Here is a 19,261-nt window from a genome sequence, read left to right as displayed (position 1 = left end):
ACTAAAGAAAACAATGCATGTGCTTTTATATATATATTTTTTAATTTTTAAATTTTATTTAATTTATTTTTTTATATGGCAGCTTCTTAATAGTTATCCATTTTATACACATCAGTGTATACATGACGATCCCAATCTCCCAATTCATCACACCACCACCCCCCACCACTTTCCCCCCCTTGGTATCCATACGTTTGTTCTCTACATCTGTGTCTCTATTTCTGCCCTGAAAACCGGTTCATCTGTACCGTTTTTCTAGGTTCCACATATATGCATTAATATACGATATTTGTTTTTCTCTTTCTGACCTACTTCACTCTGTATGACAGTCTCTAGATCCATGCACATCTCTACAAATGACCCAATGGAATATTACTCAGCCATAAAAAGGAACAAAATTGGGTCATTTACATGTGCTTTTTTATCAGTAGAGAAGAGATAAGAAAGTAAGTGATAAGAAATCCCAAATAACATTAGCTTAAACTAGTTAAAATTGTATTCTCTGTACAGAGAAGTCAGAGGTGTGCAGTCCCAGGGTCATGGGAAATTTTTATAAAGGGCTCAGTTTCCTGGGCTCCTTTCAATTTGCTCTCTACCATCTTCAGAACAGGGCTTTTCTCTACCATCCTCAGAACTGGGCCTCCACCTATAGTCAGCAGAACAGAGGAAGGGTAAGGGAGAACATGCTCTCTCCTCTTTGAGGACTTTTCCTAGAGGTGCTCCGGCTACTGTGCTTTCATTTCATTGGATAGAATTTAGTCACATGACCGAGACTCCTGTACTGATTGATTCTGGTTCTTTGTATGTATTCAGTGGCTTGTGCATATTAGATACTTAATTTCTAAGCTCTTGTGTCACCCTAAACCTTGGCATTACTGCAGTTGATTCAAGTAGTAGTCATTTATTCATTTTACTTACAGCTTCTGTTTTTAAAAAGGACTTTGAGTTTCATTCCATTTACTGCTGGGATAGTCACTTGAGATTTTTGCCTGATACCTATTTTATCAAGCAAGATTTGGGGGCATTTGTGTGTTATGAGTTTGACATGCTATTAATTATCACTTCTGTCCGATAATAGAGATTAATGATTTATGTTTGCAAATATCCTATTAAGAACATAGACTAAAACTAGGCATTAATCTTGGAAAAACAGAAGAAATGCAACTGTAATGCCATTTCACAATTAAATTACATAAAATCTCGTTATTAGAGTCATTAGCTAAAGTAGCAAAATCAATTATTAAATTTGAATTAATGCAAAGTTTGAATATGATGCCAAGCCAATGCCAATTAATTTCAGTTGGGAAATTTCAGAGGCATAAATACCTTAGGAAAACATTGAACATCTAAAACATATAATGTCTTATCTCTGAGGAAAGAAATCTTAGTTTCAGAGTACCTACATGTGTTAAAGGATAATCAAACAAAATAAAATTCAGAAAAAAAGTCTCAATTTAACATGAACATGATGTTTTTGTTAGTATTTGGACCTTAGGGATTATCAATTATTTTGTGAACCACTGCCTGTAAACATTAAGCTATCTGATTTATTTTGATGACTAAGAATTTTTCCCCAGGGAATAACGAAACAACTTATTACTGAAATATTCTCAATAATATAATCTTAATTTTAAGTTGTTTTAGCTTTTCAGTTTCCAGAAGGCTTCTAACATAGATCGTCATTTAATTTCCATGAAGCTTGTCGTTACTGCTACTGGTAGATTAAAATGCTATCCTCTGTAACTTTGAGTTTTCATAAGCATGGCGGCCTGATCTGTCTGGAACTCCGTTCCCTGCACGCTTGCCTTCTCTACAAACCTCACCTGACCTGTCATTGTGGAAAAGTATCCCTTTTGTGGGTTCCCAGAACACTTTATGCTTCATTTACACTGTACTGTGAGTGTTTGATCGTCTGTCTTCACCATGAGATAGTTCATTAAAAAAATATTTACCTATTGTTTGGTAATCTTATTCTCAATGTTTAATATGGTGTAGGAGTGCCACAAATTATGCTTTAATGAAATTGAAAAAAGAAAGAAAGCTACTCTCCTTTAGAATTTCCCTAGTCTTAACAGCTCATGGCTCTGTAAAACACATCCTGTCTCACCCATGTTCTGAGTAAATGTCCACTTAGTTTACTGCAATTCATATTCTTGAAAACTATACTTTTCTTCTGTTTACTGCAATACATATTCTTGAAAAGTATACTTCTGCTGATGTGCTTTATTAATACCAATTTTCAAACATGTCAGATTTCAACGATTTTTAAAGACCTTTGTTTGAACCTGAGGCAAAAGGTAGCTTTACTTGAAGATTTGTATGTTTTGACAGTTCTGTATTGAGGGCAACCTTCTACAGAGAGTCACTGACATTTTGTTTGGATGTACTGACAACAGTGGGGAAGGGCATGCTTTTTAAAATAATTTAGAAAATTTATTTTTTTGCCTTTTTAAATGAAAAGTCAGTAGAAAAGAGGATAGATTCGATTTTTATTGAAAAAAATAATTTATTCCCTGTAGTTTGCTTTTTTACATTCTATATTCTTTACATAGTTCATGTATGTGGTTGGCAAGGACATGAGGACCTTATGTTCTGAACAAATGTGTTGCAGTTAGTATGTATGAAATGCTAAATGTGGTTTCTTAACCTCAGCACTATTGACATTGGGGGCCAGATAAATCTTTGCTTTGGGGGGCTGTCTTGTGTCTTCTAACATGTTTACATATTTAATGGCATACCTGGCCTCTACCCACTAGATGCCAATAGCATCCACCCAGTTGTGACAACCATAAACGTCTCCAAACATTGCCCAGTGTCCCCTGGGAGACAAAGTCACCCCTGGTTGAGAAACATTGTACTAAAAAATGCTCGCCTTCTGTCTCTGTCAATATTTAGAATCAGCTAGGGATTTGTATGCCTATTTACACTTAATGTTTGCATTTAACTCTGTCCAATCCACTGTTACCATGGGTTTGACTAGTTTTCATTTATCAAGTATCTGGAGTATTGTGATTTTTTTTTTTTAAATGGTATTTTAGAGAAAGGGTTGTTAGAGGAGACTGGGGTAAAGATGGGCAAAACTTTTACAAGAAAAAGAAATTCTACACACTTAATGGTAATTCCTAGAAAATGGTCAAAATCAGGTTAAAGAAAAAAAAAGCTGAAAGGATTTAAGGGAGGGCATTTTGTTGTTTTTTTCTTGAAGTAAAGTGGTCTTCTGGAATTTAAGTGTTACAGTGAATAGTACTTTTTGTATCCAGATGTGTTTTCTTCCTTTGACTATAACAAGTATTTATTCTTTCTGTTTCTCCAATTTGTATTCTTCAATGGCTGCTTAATTTCAGTGACTGTGGTTCTGAAAGATAAATCACTGGGGGAGAAATATGAGAAGTAAAAGATTTGAATCCATTAAAATACACTATAATATATCCACCTACACACAGATACATAAAAGTGACCCAACCATTTATTATTTAGAGATCAATAACATTTTTTCAATTTCTCCCCCAAAAGACACTTTGAATTCACATTAATGTATAGCATGGGCCAGTTTCCTTAATTGTAAAGCAACTTCACATAATATGAATAAAACTATTTCTTATTAGATTCTAGCTTGATGGTATATTAAAATGTGTTGTTGTTTTTAATATACATAGAAACCAGAAGATTTTATTGACATGATCAGCATGTAAACAAACTGTGTCATCAATTTTAAACAGCTGTGGAAAAGCCTTTGGTATGAATGCTCTATTAAAATACAGATCCTCCTTTACAATCGGATTGCTGGGCTTGAACTGTGGCACACTTCTTGCTAGTTGTGTGTGCTCTGGTATGTTACAGAACTTTTTCTTGCCCCAGATTCATCATCTGTAAAATGAGACTTGTAATAATAACCTACCTCATAAGATTATTGATGAGTAATAAGTTAATATATGTAAATTAAGTTAATATATGTAACACTGTAAGTGCCAAATAGGTTTAGCTGTTGTTGTTGTTCTTATTATTACAAACACAACTATTACAATGTGAAGGTTTCTATCCTTCTATCCATTCTTCAGTAAAATAAAGAATGGGTTCTATAAATGTGGAAACCAGCAGTCATAGAAATTTTGTTGTTAATAGTGCTAGAATTGACCCAAATTCATCCTGAACTGTCAAAATGGCATTTGGATTCCTTTTCAGAGCATTAATTCAAATTCATATTATCCAAAATCTGAAAAATTTTAGAGCAAAAGGAAACATAACCTAGTACATATGCATCTAGACCTGAATTATCTTCTCTCTCCTCTTCTTTTTTTCTTTTAGAAAGAGCATGGGATTTAGTGTCGGAGAAACTGTGTTGCAGTCCTGGCTTTGCCTCTTATTAACCATAAAACCTAGGGTTAGTTGGTAAATTCTCCATGGACCTCGCTTTCTTCCTGTGTAATGCGGGGCTGATGATGACACTCTTTACTGCTGGCTAACTGCTGCTTACTTTCAAGCCTCTGCCCAGTGGCACTTGGACTCCGTGAACCTTCCTCTGTCCATTCCTGAGCTAGAGTGGTGTTGCTCCTCTGTGCCCTATCATCGTAATTTTCCACACCATTTATTTTCTTATTTGTCTCCCTCAATAGATCGTGCATCCACAGGAGAGTGCATCTGTCTTGTTCACATTTGTAGTGTGCATACTAGAGCATAGTTGATGCTCAGTTAAATCCTTAGCCATGAGAAATTGGTCACAATAGCCGTCTAACTTGGACTCACTCCATTGCTAACTTTATTCAGATGATACAGAGGATGATGCTCTCTAATTCAAAGAGCCACTTTATATATAATCCTGGAGACTTGGCTGCTCCATCCCTCTGTGTGACTAGTTTCTTCCGAAGAATGAGGCAGGCTGGACAGGATTGTCTAGGTGTGGTTATCATGCTGTATTTTATGAGGTGGAAAATGACAGGACTGTAATACATCAGTATTGGGGAGCCCATGAGGCTGAATACATCATTTTCAAGGTTTATGGGCTTTAGGTACAGTTTCAAAGATATGCATTCATCTCCTCATGTTCTTTTTGTCTAGCCTAACAGCATATTTGTCCTTTAGAAATGTGATTATGTGCAGACTAATTAGTGGGCAATTGCAGTTATTTAGGTGACAGGAAAGGTAAAAAGGGCTCTGCCAGATCTGTAAAAGTGAACCTTGAGGGGCCAGAGTAAAGAGCCTTAGAAAATAAAATAAGAATTGGTAGGCTTTGGAGACTTTCTAAACCTGGGATTTTGAGGGTAAGTGAAAAGTCACGAGTGATAAGCAGGTTTCTGATTTTAGCAACTGATGTAAAGGATGGTTCTAATTGTTGAGGAAAGATTTTTTTCTTCTTTTATCTCTTTCATTTATCTCTTTATTTTTGAGTGGGAAATATTGCTTTCAATTTTTGGATGTGTTGGTTTTGAAATTCCAGCTAATAAGCACCTAGATTGATGTGGTTGAGTAAGCTGTTGAATTTTCAACAGATCTGGATGTCAGGAGAGGGATCGCTATTTTAGAATTGAGAACAGTCAGCATATGAGCTGCATGTATGCATGTTGTCATGCAGAGACAGTACTTACCAAGAAAAGGAGAAAAAGACAAAGACCTGGGAAATACCAACTTCTTTTAAAGGAATATATGAATAAAGATACACTTTTCTTCATTCTTGGAAGGATAGTCTCAGGGATAGAGAATAAGGAAGACTGGTTTTCCAGAAGCCGAGGAAACACAAGAGTTTCAGGAAGGCAAATGGGTTTAATAATCACAGATGCTACAGTTGAGTAGGTGATTCATATAAGCAAACTATTTTGGGAGTTTGATAATTAGTGGAAATTCGATTATGACATCTCAGCAGAATTCTGGGAAAGAGCCTAATCTGGATTTAGGGGTAAATGGGATTTGAGTCATTGGACATGTGCACCACAGACTGTCCTTAAAGGAAATCTGACTTTGAGGGGAAGAACGACAGTAAGAGGTAGTTAAGAGGTGGATGCAGGAATGATAAGGTGGTAGGGTTTTATCTTCCGCTCTATGCTAAGAGGCACACAAACATTTTTGTAGTCTTAAGGGAAAGGAAATTGCAATGGGGAAAAAGATTGAAGATATTGGATAAAAAGGGGCTCATGGAAGGACTTTAGTTCCTAAGGAAAGTAGAAAGACTCGGATTAAGATGGATTTCTCCTCTGATGACATTGGCCTTGTATCAAAGAAGAAACACCTCTTTATCTGAACCTCAAAGGAAAGTGACAAAGACAATTAAGGTTGTAGATATGTTTCTGAAATGAGATAATGTGTATGAGCTTAGTTAACTGGAAAGCATTTTGTCAAAATTGTTTTTATAAAGAATATTATTCCTTTTTGGAAAGTATGTGAGTGTTCTTTCTCTTTATCAGTTTTACTTGCTTTTAAAGACAACTGAACTTTTTCACAGACTCTTGAATACCGCACGAAGCTTTGTTTTTCCTTGTTCCTAGCAACTGAAAAGTACACTTAACAGCAAAGCATATCAATTTCATTATCAAATTGTTGCTCTAAATTTTCTACAGATATGTACATTTCTGTGTATATGTAACTGTTAATGTGGCTTGGAACAGTTTCATTTATTCAAATGGCTCTTTTAACAAATAATAGAAATAACGAGGTTAATATCTGCTAATGATACAAGTGAGCAAACTTTAATTTCAAAATGATTTACTTCATTATTTTTCAATCATGCCCATTAAGTAAAAAGCTGAGTATTTTAGAATACTCTACAAAATGATAAGTTTTTGTCAGTGGCCTTCTCATTTTGCAAACCTCCATTTTTACCGCCTTTTGGAGGCCTCAGGAACTGGCAAATGGAATCTGCAATTTGAGGTTGATGACAGTAGGACTCAGGTCCAAGAGAGGTGCCAAATGTCTGTAAGACACTTGCTGATTATAAGAGAATAGGGATAGGCCAGAAAGCCCTCTGTGAGAACTTTCAGAACTTAGTCCAGTTCCTTGGTACTGTATTTTCCCAGACATGATTATAATTGATTCTCACTTGTCATGAGGGCAGGGCCTGGAAATGCTGGGATAATCCATGTGGCCACGCACTGCCAAAGGAGCCTCCTAGGGAGGCCCAGAGTCTGAGGGTCTGTAGACAAATGCATGTCTCACAACAGTGAACTGAAATTTGCCCAGTGTTCTGAAATTTAAGCATATTTGACCAAATCCAAATAATAAGGAAATAACAATGTGGTTGGTCTTCAGTCTTTGATGGAATCTGATAAGATTCTGACCCTATACTATTGATCCAGATTACCTTTTGCCTTTCAAGCAGTCATGGGCCAATATTTCCCAAGCAATATGGCCAGTGGGAGAGGCGTCTCAGGTTTAAATGTACATATGTATATCAGGGCCTTATACAGGTTTCCTTTCTGAAGTGATGAAAAACTGTGCATGCTCCAAGGAGAAATCCAGGTGGTTTGTAATTCTAGTGGGAGATAAAAGATTGCTGGAAAGGGGAAATTTCAGTGGGGGTAAAGAGCTTTTTGAAAATACTTCTTAATACTTTCTAATGCAACGTAAATGCAGTTGATCCCTCTCTAGTATTTTCTCTCCTGAGTAATCATTTCCTTCTATTTAGAATTTATTTTTATAGTACCTCGTCCTTTTTGTGGCCCCATTAACCATTTTTATTTTTGAAATATAAAATAAAAATTTGATTTTATGTATAGTAATACAGTCTTGTCTCCAAATTTCTATTTTGCTCGTGCAGAGGGTTACTTCTACAAGAGAACAGCAGGTTTGCAGAAGCACGACATTATTATAAATTGGCGATCGGGAGCAGGCCTACGCTGGCTTGTAAGTAATATTCAAGTCCTTTTAAAGTATCTCTCCCTCCCTCCCTCCCTCCCTCCCTCCCTCCCTCCCTCGCTCCCTCCCTCCCTCCCTTCCTTCATGAAAATGGTGACTTACAGCCTCACAGATTAAAAAAACATGGTAACTCTATTTCTGAATACTTGCCAATCAAATTATGAGACTTTAACAATTACATCTCTCTCAATTTTAATATTTTGGTGCCTGTTTATCATGTTAATATATTAAGATAAATATAACTTTTATTCATCTAGATATCAAGCTCAAAATATTCTGACTCCTTGAAGGCAGAGACTATTATATATATTTTTTTCAGTGATACCTGTACTTCTTACTACACTGTTGTTCTTTTGTATATTTGTTCCCTGGGTATTTATTTCTTGGTTTTCTTTTAAAATCATAAATAATACATAGAAACAAAACTGAAGTAAAGATAACTTTATTGTTTCCATAGTGTACATCATCTTCTCACATTCGTATTTCCACTTGTCTCCCCTCAGCTGCATATTTAAACACCGGGATTATTCTAATGAACCAAGGAAAGACAGAAGAAGCTCGACGCACGTTCCTGAAGTGTTCTGAGATCCCTGACGAAAACCTAAAGGACCCTCATGCCCATAAGAGCTCGGTCACCAGCTGTCTGTACAACCTGGGGAAACTCTATCATGAGCAGGGACACTATGAGGTCAGGCCAAAACCTCTGCCTTATTCCTCCCCCTTGTTCTGATCTAGTCTCAGTGTTTTCTACCTACGATCTCATTGTAGGGACACTGATCATTTAAGAAGCTAATAAGTGTTTTTATTAAAAGAGTTTTATGGTGAAATTCTTTAGGAAAAAAACTCTGCTTAAGCAAAACTTAATGGATTTCTTCACTGTGAATTTCTCAGCATAATTATGACTCCTCAGGAAAAGGAAATAACATGCATTGCAGCTCAAGCTTATTTGCTTACCATCTCTTTGATTTTAAAATTCAAGACACATTATTTTTATCTATATCCATTTTTTGATGTTAAAAAATACATTTTTGTACTCTGCGTATTGAGTAAATGATTTGATATAAATCCTACTCGTTTCTTTTCATTCTTTTTAAAACAATAACCCAATGAAAACTAATTTTATTGTGTTTTTGAATTGGGGAGAGGGAAAAGGTGATGGAGACAGGGTCTTGTATGGGAAGTTGGGAGGTTGGCCCAGTCCTGTGTTCCCTGTCTCTCACACGAAGGCTGCCTGCATGGGTTTCTTCTCTCCCATTCAGTATGGCTCCTCCCTCTCTCAAATGACACCCACACACACTCTTACACAATGTATTAAGACTGCAACGTGAGGGTGAAAATAGAATTTTAAAAATAATTGCATTTAATGATCTCAGTAGGTCTGAGTAGCTAGAAGATTCATTAGTTGATATTTTATTTAGATCCTACTTGATCACCTGACTTGAAGTACCTACAGATTTTAGATGACTGTGGGTGACTTCTGGTTATTTTATTGTATAATCTATGGGAACTGAAAAATTTATACTGAGAGAACAATGGTAACATTTGACTGCTTGTTAAACTAATTTTTATATGACCTTCTTCACGGACTGGGTTGAATATTTTTATTCATGAAATGGAGGCAGTATGATATCAAAGGACGGCTTAATTATTTTCCTCTAAATACCATTTAGAAAGAGCAATGGAAGATTTTAATTTTGGAAGGATGTTGTTATTTTATTTTCAGTGAATAGCCCTGTACTTTAGCTCTTTTTCTGTTTCTTAAATTAGGATGCACTTAGTGTATACAAGGAAGCAATTCAGAAAATGCCAAGGCAGTTTGCCCCACAGAGCTTGTACAACATGATGGGTAAGTAAAATAGTAATATTTTAATTGATATTTCAGGGACCTGTGGAAAAATTGAAACCTGTAATTCTGTTAAATGGAATTCTAATAAAACATATTGTTAAGCCTCACTAAAAAAACCCTGTTCACAATTGAGTGTCACATTCAAATTTTTACAAAGCATACTTATTCTAAGAGAAATAAATGTGTTAACATAGTGATTTTCAACAATTGGCTGGATCCCAGAGTTGTTCAAAAAGGGCTCAAAAACTGAAGTGGGTATTGAGTGTTAGCTAGACCCTAGAGATTGAAAATGATGAATAAAGTACATGTAGATTTTAATGAATTTATCAAATTTGTGATAATTTTTGATCATGTTATTTTCTTAATCATAATGTCCTCCTCAAAAATAAACATGCTATGATGTAGAGATTCATGGTTTTGATGCTTATAAAAAAATGTGAGCAACTGAGCCAACTTGTATGGTTTTCACTGATAAAGGCTTGGATCTCAAGAGGTTTTTTTCAGGGTATTATTTTAGAGTAAAAACAATACTGTGAAGAGTGTAAATATCCTACTACAATTATTCCTTTTTCTACATTGAATAATTAGCTTAATTTTCTTATTAATCAGAAAGTATGTAAGCTAGGGCATTGATTTTTCTAGGTACAAGAGGTCAAGAACTAGAATTCCTAAAAAAATAATCTGCCTATTACCTGCAATTGATTCGTGGCAGCCTTATAGGAAATTGTTACCACAGCTATTTGATGGTGGACACACCTGAAAATTGCCTATTTGGTATGTGATTCTTGAAGAGAATCCCTAAAGTTTAAGATGTTCTGCTGATTGGTTAACTTTGCTATTTCCAGATAAGGGGTTACTTTTGTCCTCAAATCAAATATTTCTTTTTCTCCGAACAACAAATCGCAAACTCAGATTTTCCTTTTTCATTAAACTTGGTTAACTTGCTTAGTATTTCTAGGCCTTCCTCATGCATATAAACTAAATGTGACTACATGATCTCTAGGATTATTTTATGCTTTTATATTCTGTGATTTGAGACATTTGATAGTAGCTGTATGGCTTTGAGTACACATATAAAATCCCAAGCCCTCCCAAACTAGAAAATATATGCCTGGCAAGGACACGCACTTCTACTTTTTTTTAAATAACAGAAAATTCAGAAATAGTTTAGAGCTAGAACAAGGCACAGGTCAGTAAATAGGAAAAAAAAAAAAGATTTGGGAGAGGTTTATATATTCATTCCCTGTCTCTGGGAATCCTGACAGTTGGCCTGGACAGCAGTAGGGTGATTTAATGCTCGTGTTAAAGAGAACACTGGAGTAGTTTTAGTTGCTGTTTCTTTTTCTCTTTGGTATAATTACTGAAAGGTAAAATCTAACTTCCTTAAATGTACTTTTGTCTTTATCCTCTTATGAATTAAAACCGCGCCTTTTACTATCTAACATTTTACCATCAATCTATCCACTCAGGTGAAATGTACGTGTCCATAAAGTGTGTACCTAGAGTATGTAGATTTATCAGTTGAATTAACTTTCTGTGTTAGTGCTGGATGGTTATTCATGTCAAAATGAATATTGAAAGAACTGTGTTCTCTAATTTTGTCTGAGGAGGCACAGTGGTTTTAGTTTATAATTTTATTTTTAACGCTAATGCTTGGGAAGGGCTTTTTCCCAATTTTCCTCAATTATCAGAGAAGATATCTTTCTTTAAATTAGGAAAGGTCTCAGATCCATGGCAACAGACTGCATATGGCATCTTTATTGTTAATAGGAAGTGTGGTATTCACTATAGTTAATGATTTGAGAAAATTCATTCAATTATTTTAAGTAAATACATTTGATTGAAAATTCAGCTGGTACCTTGAGATCTGTGTCTCATGTGGTTACACAGATGCTGAGCACACACAGGCAGCAAAAGATAAGTGTATCCCTGGGGTGATTGCTTAGTCCTTTGTCTTATTTTCCATTACAGAAGGAGGGAGCCGCTTTGCCCAGACTCTGCAAAGCCCTCTAACAATTTGCAAGGGGAGAATCCCAATATAATTTATCATTCCAGATTTCTGCCATAATTATAGTGGCTGCCTTCTGTTTAATTTTATGTGACGGTCTGTCAGCTGACTAGGTTTTGTAGTTTCAGTTGTTCACGAAACTATAATTTTCTCTGAGAATGAGTTCACCTCCTAATCAAATGGGTGAAATCCTCTGAGTGTTGGCTTTAACTCCTAATACATTTTGATTAGCCTCCATTTGACAAGAAAAAAAAAATGGCCCAGGAGATAAGCTGCCCTATCAGTTCATCATTTTCATTAGTCTGTCAGCATGTGCTGATTATCCTATCAAGTTTATCAACAGCCTTGAATGTGTTTTCTAATTCTCACATTTGCATATTATTGGTGCCCTTTAAGGATCAGTGATGGATTATAACGTCTGGCTAGATTTAGCCTGCAAGTATTCATTTTTCTCACAGCTCATTCATTTACCCCTTCAAGACCACTACCCCCAAGCACTTGCATGTATATATGCAAACATTATTTATTTTCTTTTATTTGGAGGTTAGGAGACATAAAGGAATATGTATGAAAAAATACAATTATATTTGAATGTTATTATTACTTTAATAACTCAATTCATTGCAGCTGCTTAAAAAAACAAAAAAACAACAAAAAAACCCAACACTCCAGCCCTTTGCATTTTCCCTTCCCTTGAACATTTTATGAAACACATATCACTCTATGCTGCATGCCAGTAGTTGACTTATCCTGAACATCGAATGAGCCTATTTTTCGCATTTGTGTATTAACAGAAAATAACAAGTTTGATTATCGATTACTACTTGCTTCCCAACTTAAATTTTTCTATATTTTATCATAAGACTTAGTTTTTATTGTGACAATTTATAAGTAAATTTAAAAATCTATTTAAAAATACATTCTCATTATTCTCTTTGATTTCATAGGATCAAGGTGATTGAGTAACAATAATTGAGGAGTATCGTCCCACCAAAAATTAAGTGAATTTACGAGCATGTACAAATCATATTTTAAAAGACACTATATATCATTTTTATAAACAAAAATTAAAGTTTCACCTAGGTGGCAGTTACAATTAGTAAGGTATGAAAATACATGAAATGTTAAGAGGCCAAATCACACAATAACTGTTAAAATTGCTCCTAGCCAGTTGTGGACCTCAGTTTCCTCCTGAGAGAATGGGTTGGATTCAGTGGAGATTCAGTATAGTGTGAAGTCAGATAGCCCAGGTTCAAATTATGGCTCTGACACTTAACAGCTGAGTGACGTTGGGCAAATTACTTAACTGAAGCCTCAGTTTCTCCATCCATAAGGTGCTCGTAATGGTAGTGTCAGTTTGAGGACTGATTGAGATAATGAAGGTAAAGCATATTGGACCAAATGCCCAACCTAGTAAGTGTTTCATAACATTACCTTCCGTTGTAATCATTATCCTTTCTGTGGGCTTTAAACTCCAGAAGTCACTGATTGTATTCTCTCTGGCAGTTCTTTTTGTATTTACCATTGTAAATCTGATTTCTCTATAGATACAGTTTTGATGTACTGATGGCCTTGGAGTCACCAATGGGGCTTCTGTTTAGTTCTGTCCTGTCTAGAATTGCTGCATTTTCTCTCGAAGTCCATTTCCCCTTATTTCTCAACAACCACAGTCAAAATCCATCTTTTATCATTAACTGCATTAACCAAAAGTGAAACAGCATACTTAGTTAATGCCCAATTAATAATTCCATTAATAGAGTATTCCCTTTAAATTGAAATCATCATATTTAGGTTAGAGTTTCTTCTCCTTTTCCTGTCATGACATATTTTTCCCCTAGACTTAGTCAAAATTATTCTTTATTCTGACACCTATTGTAGGCCTTTATTGAATCTCAATTTCTCCTCTTTTCTTCTCAAATTGTAAGTGATTTTTAGAATCATAGAATGTTAGAGATGGAAGATTCATACCTTTAAAATCCTCCTAACATAATCTTTTATTTTACAAGCTAGAAATTAACACTCGAATAGTTAGGTTGATCTGAGCCTGAACCAAGATGGCGGAGTAGAAGGACGTGCTCTCACTCCCTCTTGTGGGAACACCAGAATCACAACTAGCTGGTGGACAGTCATCGACAGGAAGACGCTGGAACTCACCTAAGAAGATACCCTACATCCAAAGACAAAGGAGAAGCCACAATGAGATGGTAGGAGGGGCGCAATCACAGCAAAATCAAATCCCATAACTGCTGGGTGGGTGACTCACAGACTGGAGAACACTTATACCACAGAAGTCCACCCACTGGAGTGAAGGTTCTGAGCCCCACATCAGGCTTCCCAACCTGGGGGTCCGGCAACGGGAGGAGGAATTCCTAGAGAATCAGACTTTGAAGGCTAGTGGGATTTGATTGCAGGACTTTGACAGGACTGGGGGAAACAGAGACTCCACTCTTGGAGGGCACACACAAAGCAGTGTGCACATCGGGACCCAGGGGAAGGAGCAGTGACCCCGGGGTGACTGAACCAGACCTACCTGCTAGTGTTGGAGGGTCTCTTGCGGAGGCAGGGGGTGGCTGTGGCTCACCACGGGGACAAGGACACTGGCAGCAGAAGTTCTGGGAAGTACTCCTTGGCATGAGCCCTCCCAGAGTCCGCCGTTAGCCCCACCAAAGAGCCCAGGTAGGCTCCAGTGTTGGGTCACCTCAGGCCAAACAACCAACAGGGAGGGAACCCAGCCCCACCCATCAGCAGACAAGCGGATTAAAGTTTTACTGAGCTCTGCCCACCAGAGCAACAGTCAGCTCTACCCACCACCAGTCCCTCCCATCAGGAAACTTGCACAAGCCTCTTAGATAGCCTTATCCACCAGAGGGCAGACAGCAGAAGCAAGAAGAACTACAATCCTGCAGACTGTGGAACAAAAACCACATTCACAGAAAGATAGACAAGATGAAAAGGCAGAGGGCTATGTACCAGATGAAGGAACAAGAAAAAACCCCAGAAAAACAACTAAATGAAGTGGAGATAGGCAACCTTCCAGAAAAAGAATTCAGAATAATGATAGTGAAGATGATCCAGGACCTCGGAAAAACAATGGAGGCAAAGATCGAGAAGATGCAAGAAATGTTTAACAAAGATCTAGAAGAATTAAAGAACAAACAAACAGAGATGAACAATACAATAACTGAAATGAAAACTACACTAGAAGGAATCAATAGCAGAATAACTGAGGCAGAAGAACAGGTATGTGACCTGGAAGACAGAATGATGGAATTTACTGCTGCGGAACAGACTAAAGAAAAAAGAATGAAAAGAAATGAAGACAGCGTAAGAGACCTCTGGGACAACGTTAAACGCAACAACATTCACATCATAGGGGTCCCAGAAGCAGAAGAGAGAGAGAAAGGACCCGAGAAAATATTTGAAGAGATTATAGTCGAAAACTTCCCTAACATGGGAAAGGAAGTAGCCACCCAAGTCCAGGAAGTGCAGGGAGTCCCAGGCAGGATAAACCCAAGGAGAAACACACGGAGACACATAGTAATCAAATTGGCAAAAATTAAAGACAAAGAAAAATTATTGAAAGCACAAGGGAAAAACAACAAATAACATACAAGGGAACTCCCATAAGGTTAACAGCTGATTTCTCAGCAGAAACTCTGCAAGCCAGAAGGGAGTGGCATGATATACTCAAAGTGATGAAAGGGAAGAAACTTCAACCAAGATTACTCTACCTAGCAAGGATCTCATTCAGATTCAATGGAGGAATCAAAAGCTTTACAGACAAGCAAAAGCGAAGAGAATTCAGCACCACCAAACCAGCTCTACAACAAATGCTAAAGGAACTTCTCTAAGTGGGAAACTCAAGAGAAGAAAAGGACCTACAAAGAGTTAGGTTGATCTGTTTAGGATTACACAGTTTGTGTTAGAACCAGAAGTGTAGTTTACTGATTTAAATTTAAATGCTTTTTCTATTCAGTCTTTCTGTATTGCCAAAACTGGCACATTCTTCACTATGTCAATATAGCTTATCTTTACCCATTTAAAAACAAGCATATATATCTATATGTAGATATAGGTATATAGATATATGGATATAGATAGCATTCCTTGTCCAAATATATATTTAAAACCTTTTCATCTTAAAAGAATGAAACACCTACAAAATTGTGGTTTCATTACAGAATGCATGAAATGCAGGATATTAAAATTCTTTTAATGTAGGATAATTTTTAACCACCCTCATTTTTTCTCTTCTTTCTCTATAATTGTTTATTTCCCTTACTTTGTCTACTTAAGCATTGCTTTTGAATAATCCTAAGAGATTATGGGAAACTAAGATAGGCTGTAACTTTCAATTTTATCAGTTTGAGCCCTTCCAATCCCAAAGGTCATTTTAGGCCTATTTACTATTTAATATAAAATTACTTGGCTTTCTCAATGCAAAGTGATTGTTTGGTTTAATTATAATATATAAGCAATTTAGGCCATTTCATCTTGGTAATATATCTTGAGAACAAAAAGCCACAATGTATTCATGGAGTAAGAGTCTAGAGTTACAGCCTTGTTGTTGCAGTCTGCAATCACTATGTTTAGAATAACCTCTGTGTGCAAAAAAAAAAAAATCTTTAAGTCACAGGTCCTGAGTTGGGGGGTCGTATAGTGGTGGTAGAATGAAATGGAAGTAGTCCATATGGTTTCTGCTCTCATAGAACTTTCTAAGGGATTTCACAGTTGGTCTAGTGCTCTTTAGTATCTTTCCTTAATAAGTAAATGCCTATAAATAAAATGGATAATTGTATTACTCTAGCCTCGAGAATATTTTGTTTATAACTATGTAGGCCTACTATGTTGACTGGACCAAACAAACCAAAACAAACAAAACAAACAAAAATCTCAAGCTTTTTTTTTTTTTTTTGATGTGACACTAGTGTCACAATTTGCATATATATTTATATATCCTTGTTCTTTAAAAAATATGTCTATGGGTAACATGCTTTTATCTTAGGGAGAGATTACATTCTTCCAGGGGAATTCCATGATAATGATCATTGATATTTATTACCTCATTTGCCTTTATTTTGATCTTACCATTTTGATTCTCTTATTTCTGATAATTCCTAGATCTTTTTTTATACACATCCCTGTTACTTATGCAATCCTAGCTCAGTATTAGAAAATATATTTTTCCTCCATCAGCCTGCAACTAACAAGTCTTTTACTTACATAGGTTTCAAATTGACAAGATGCTTTTTCCTCACATTCTCTCATAAAAAAGGAATCTTTTGACTTAATTTTCAGTTTTGTGAAAACGGCTCTTCAATTATGAGAGATTTCCCCAATTTCATTGAGCTAGTTAGAACGGTGAAAGAACCAATAAATAGGAGACACAGTGAATTTATTATAACAATTTTTGGAGTAAAGAACTTGTCCAAATTTTAGAATTTGTATTTTTGAGAAAGAAACTTGTGGAATGAAAAAGTTTTGTCATAAATGGCTACCAGGGACCTTTAGATTCCTTACTATCATTTAGGTAAGAACTGACAAAGAAGATGTCAAATGTACCTCCTGACAGCGAAACACAAAAATTCTCACTTGTAAATTTATCCTAACTCTACTCGAAGGGTGTATACTCTATGCTGAATTCAGTTAATAGGTTGGCTGTCAGAGAAGTCTGTTTTTCTCTCAGCCTCTGTATGGTTGGTTTTTTAGATGCATAATTTCTTTCTGTTGGATTTGTCTTGTGTGCACATTTGCGTGTGTGTGTATGTGTTGACCTCACTTTGTTCCAGAATATATTTAGAATAGAAATATTCAGAGTAAATTTTTGACAGGATGGTTCACATGCTTAATGTTTTCTTCTGTGACTGGTGGTTCTTAAGTGGATTGCTCAAGGCATTTAGCATGCTGACTGTGAAAGAAATGGTTTTTAACTGTGTGAGATTTGAACTTCACATCTTTCAAGTGTGGAAGCATTAACACTCCAGTAGTGTTAAGCTTTTTATACCACCTGCTTCCCCTATTTTGAGTTCTGGTGATTTTCCTATGATTGCTTCCATTGGCACCCTTGAAAATCTGTGAGTCAACCCTTCAAATATGATACGACTGTATAACTGGATTAGCCATTGATCTGTGTACCTCTACAAGAATATAAACTTCTAATTTTTAAGATAAATCTTTTCATTGCATTTTCATTTTTCATTCGTCAGAAAGGACAAGACCAGGAGAAAGGATAAGACCAGGGCCAGGAGATTTTAGAAATTCACTTTGTAAGATATGGAGCCAATAAGATAAGGAAATATGAGCTTTGGGCTGTGTATCAAAAAGAATAAATATATGAAATGTATGTACACAATTTGCTCCTAAAAGTTCATTTCTCATTATAAAACTGTAGTGGTTTATTTTTTTTTCTTTTTACCATTCACGCTTGATATAAATTCTACATTATGTACTATGGTTACAGACATTAATTTGCTAGGCATTAGTCTATACACTACAAAGGCCAGCCTCCAGTTCAGCTGCATTAAATAGGTAATATATTTTGTTTAAAGTTTCAATTAAACCCAGGACCAGAAGATATATGGTCCCTATGGGGAGTTTGAACATTTTCATGCCAGTGCTGGGATTGCCTAAGGATCATGCTTAGGTCTAGATGTTGCTTGCTTTCCTGGAAATATGATATGAGACAGTTGATTATATTTCACTGCTATTAAAACCACACGAGCCCACCTGTTACATTAATTTATACTTTTGCCAGTTTAGTGGTAAAGGAGAAGACTGAGGCTTAAAAACTTTATTTTTAAATTGAGTTATAAGGAAATGAATATATTCAAATTAATACCTAATTATATCCTTATTCTCTGATTCCCAAATAATTTCAATATGTTCTGCTTGAAAAATATGTTTTCTGAGGCTTCAATAGAAATAAATGAGAAAAAAAAAGTGTATATTTTACTCTCTTATTGGGCACTATCCACGGAGTGAATCTTTTACTCAGTAATAAATATGGGTTGGATTGTTCTCAGAAAATTAAAGTGATGCTATGTTATACTTGGAAAATTAACTAAATTTTGAATTCTGACATTCTTAAAAGATGCCAATTTTGATGACATTGAGACGAAATGAACGTAATCATGGGAAGAAGAAAATCTTGTATGAAGGATACAATCTTGAAAATCAATGTCAAGAAAATGATAAATTGTTGCACATATTTAGAATAGGCCAGTAATACAAATGAAGTTAAAAATTAAATACATTACTCATTGTACATACTTTGCTCTGTGTGTATTTATATTGGCTTTTCCTAATAGGTAGGGAAAAGTTGTTTCCTACATGAAAATCTTATTTAACTCCCCTATGAACTGTTACTTAGTTGTGATTTTATTTACACTGAGTGAAGCTATTGTCATATTCAAATTGAATAAAGCATTAAAATAGAACATGCAAAGTTTTGTTCCAGATGACAAGTCTTTTTTTTGCCAACATGTAAATTATGAGTATGGGGTTCTGTGAGCTGTTGTAGAATCTTATTTTTAAGTATTCATTAAAAATAGAATGAATTTTTAAAT

At 35.7% G+C, this 19,261-nt stretch overlaps 1 protein-coding gene across 2 annotated transcripts in view; it reads left to right on the top strand.

Moving 5' to 3' along the window:
• TMTC2 (transmembrane O-mannosyltransferase targeting cadherins 2) overlaps positions 1-19,261 on the top strand; it is a 409,124-nt gene that overhangs the window by 255,630 nt on the left and 134,233 nt on the right. For both annotated transcript variants that reach the window (XM_061205503.1, XM_061205504.1), the window contains exons 5-7: positions 7,745-7,830; positions 8,346-8,530; positions 9,610-9,688. In XM_061205503.1, coding sequence (XP_061061486.1) covers positions 7,745-7,830; positions 8,346-8,530; positions 9,610-9,688 — 350 coding nt within the window. The remainder of the gene's footprint in view (positions 1-7,744; positions 7,831-8,345; positions 8,531-9,609; positions 9,689-19,261) is intronic.

Source organism: Eubalaena glacialis, chromosome 11, assembly GCF_028564815.1.
Source record: "Eubalaena glacialis isolate mEubGla1 chromosome 11, mEubGla1.1.hap2.+ XY, whole genome shotgun sequence".
In the NCBI taxonomy this organism is placed as follows: domain Eukaryota; kingdom Metazoa; phylum Chordata; class Mammalia; order Artiodactyla; family Balaenidae; genus Eubalaena; species Eubalaena glacialis.
The sequence above is the reverse complement of the archived record's forward strand: the minus strand, read 5'-3'. Positions and strand labels throughout refer to the sequence as shown.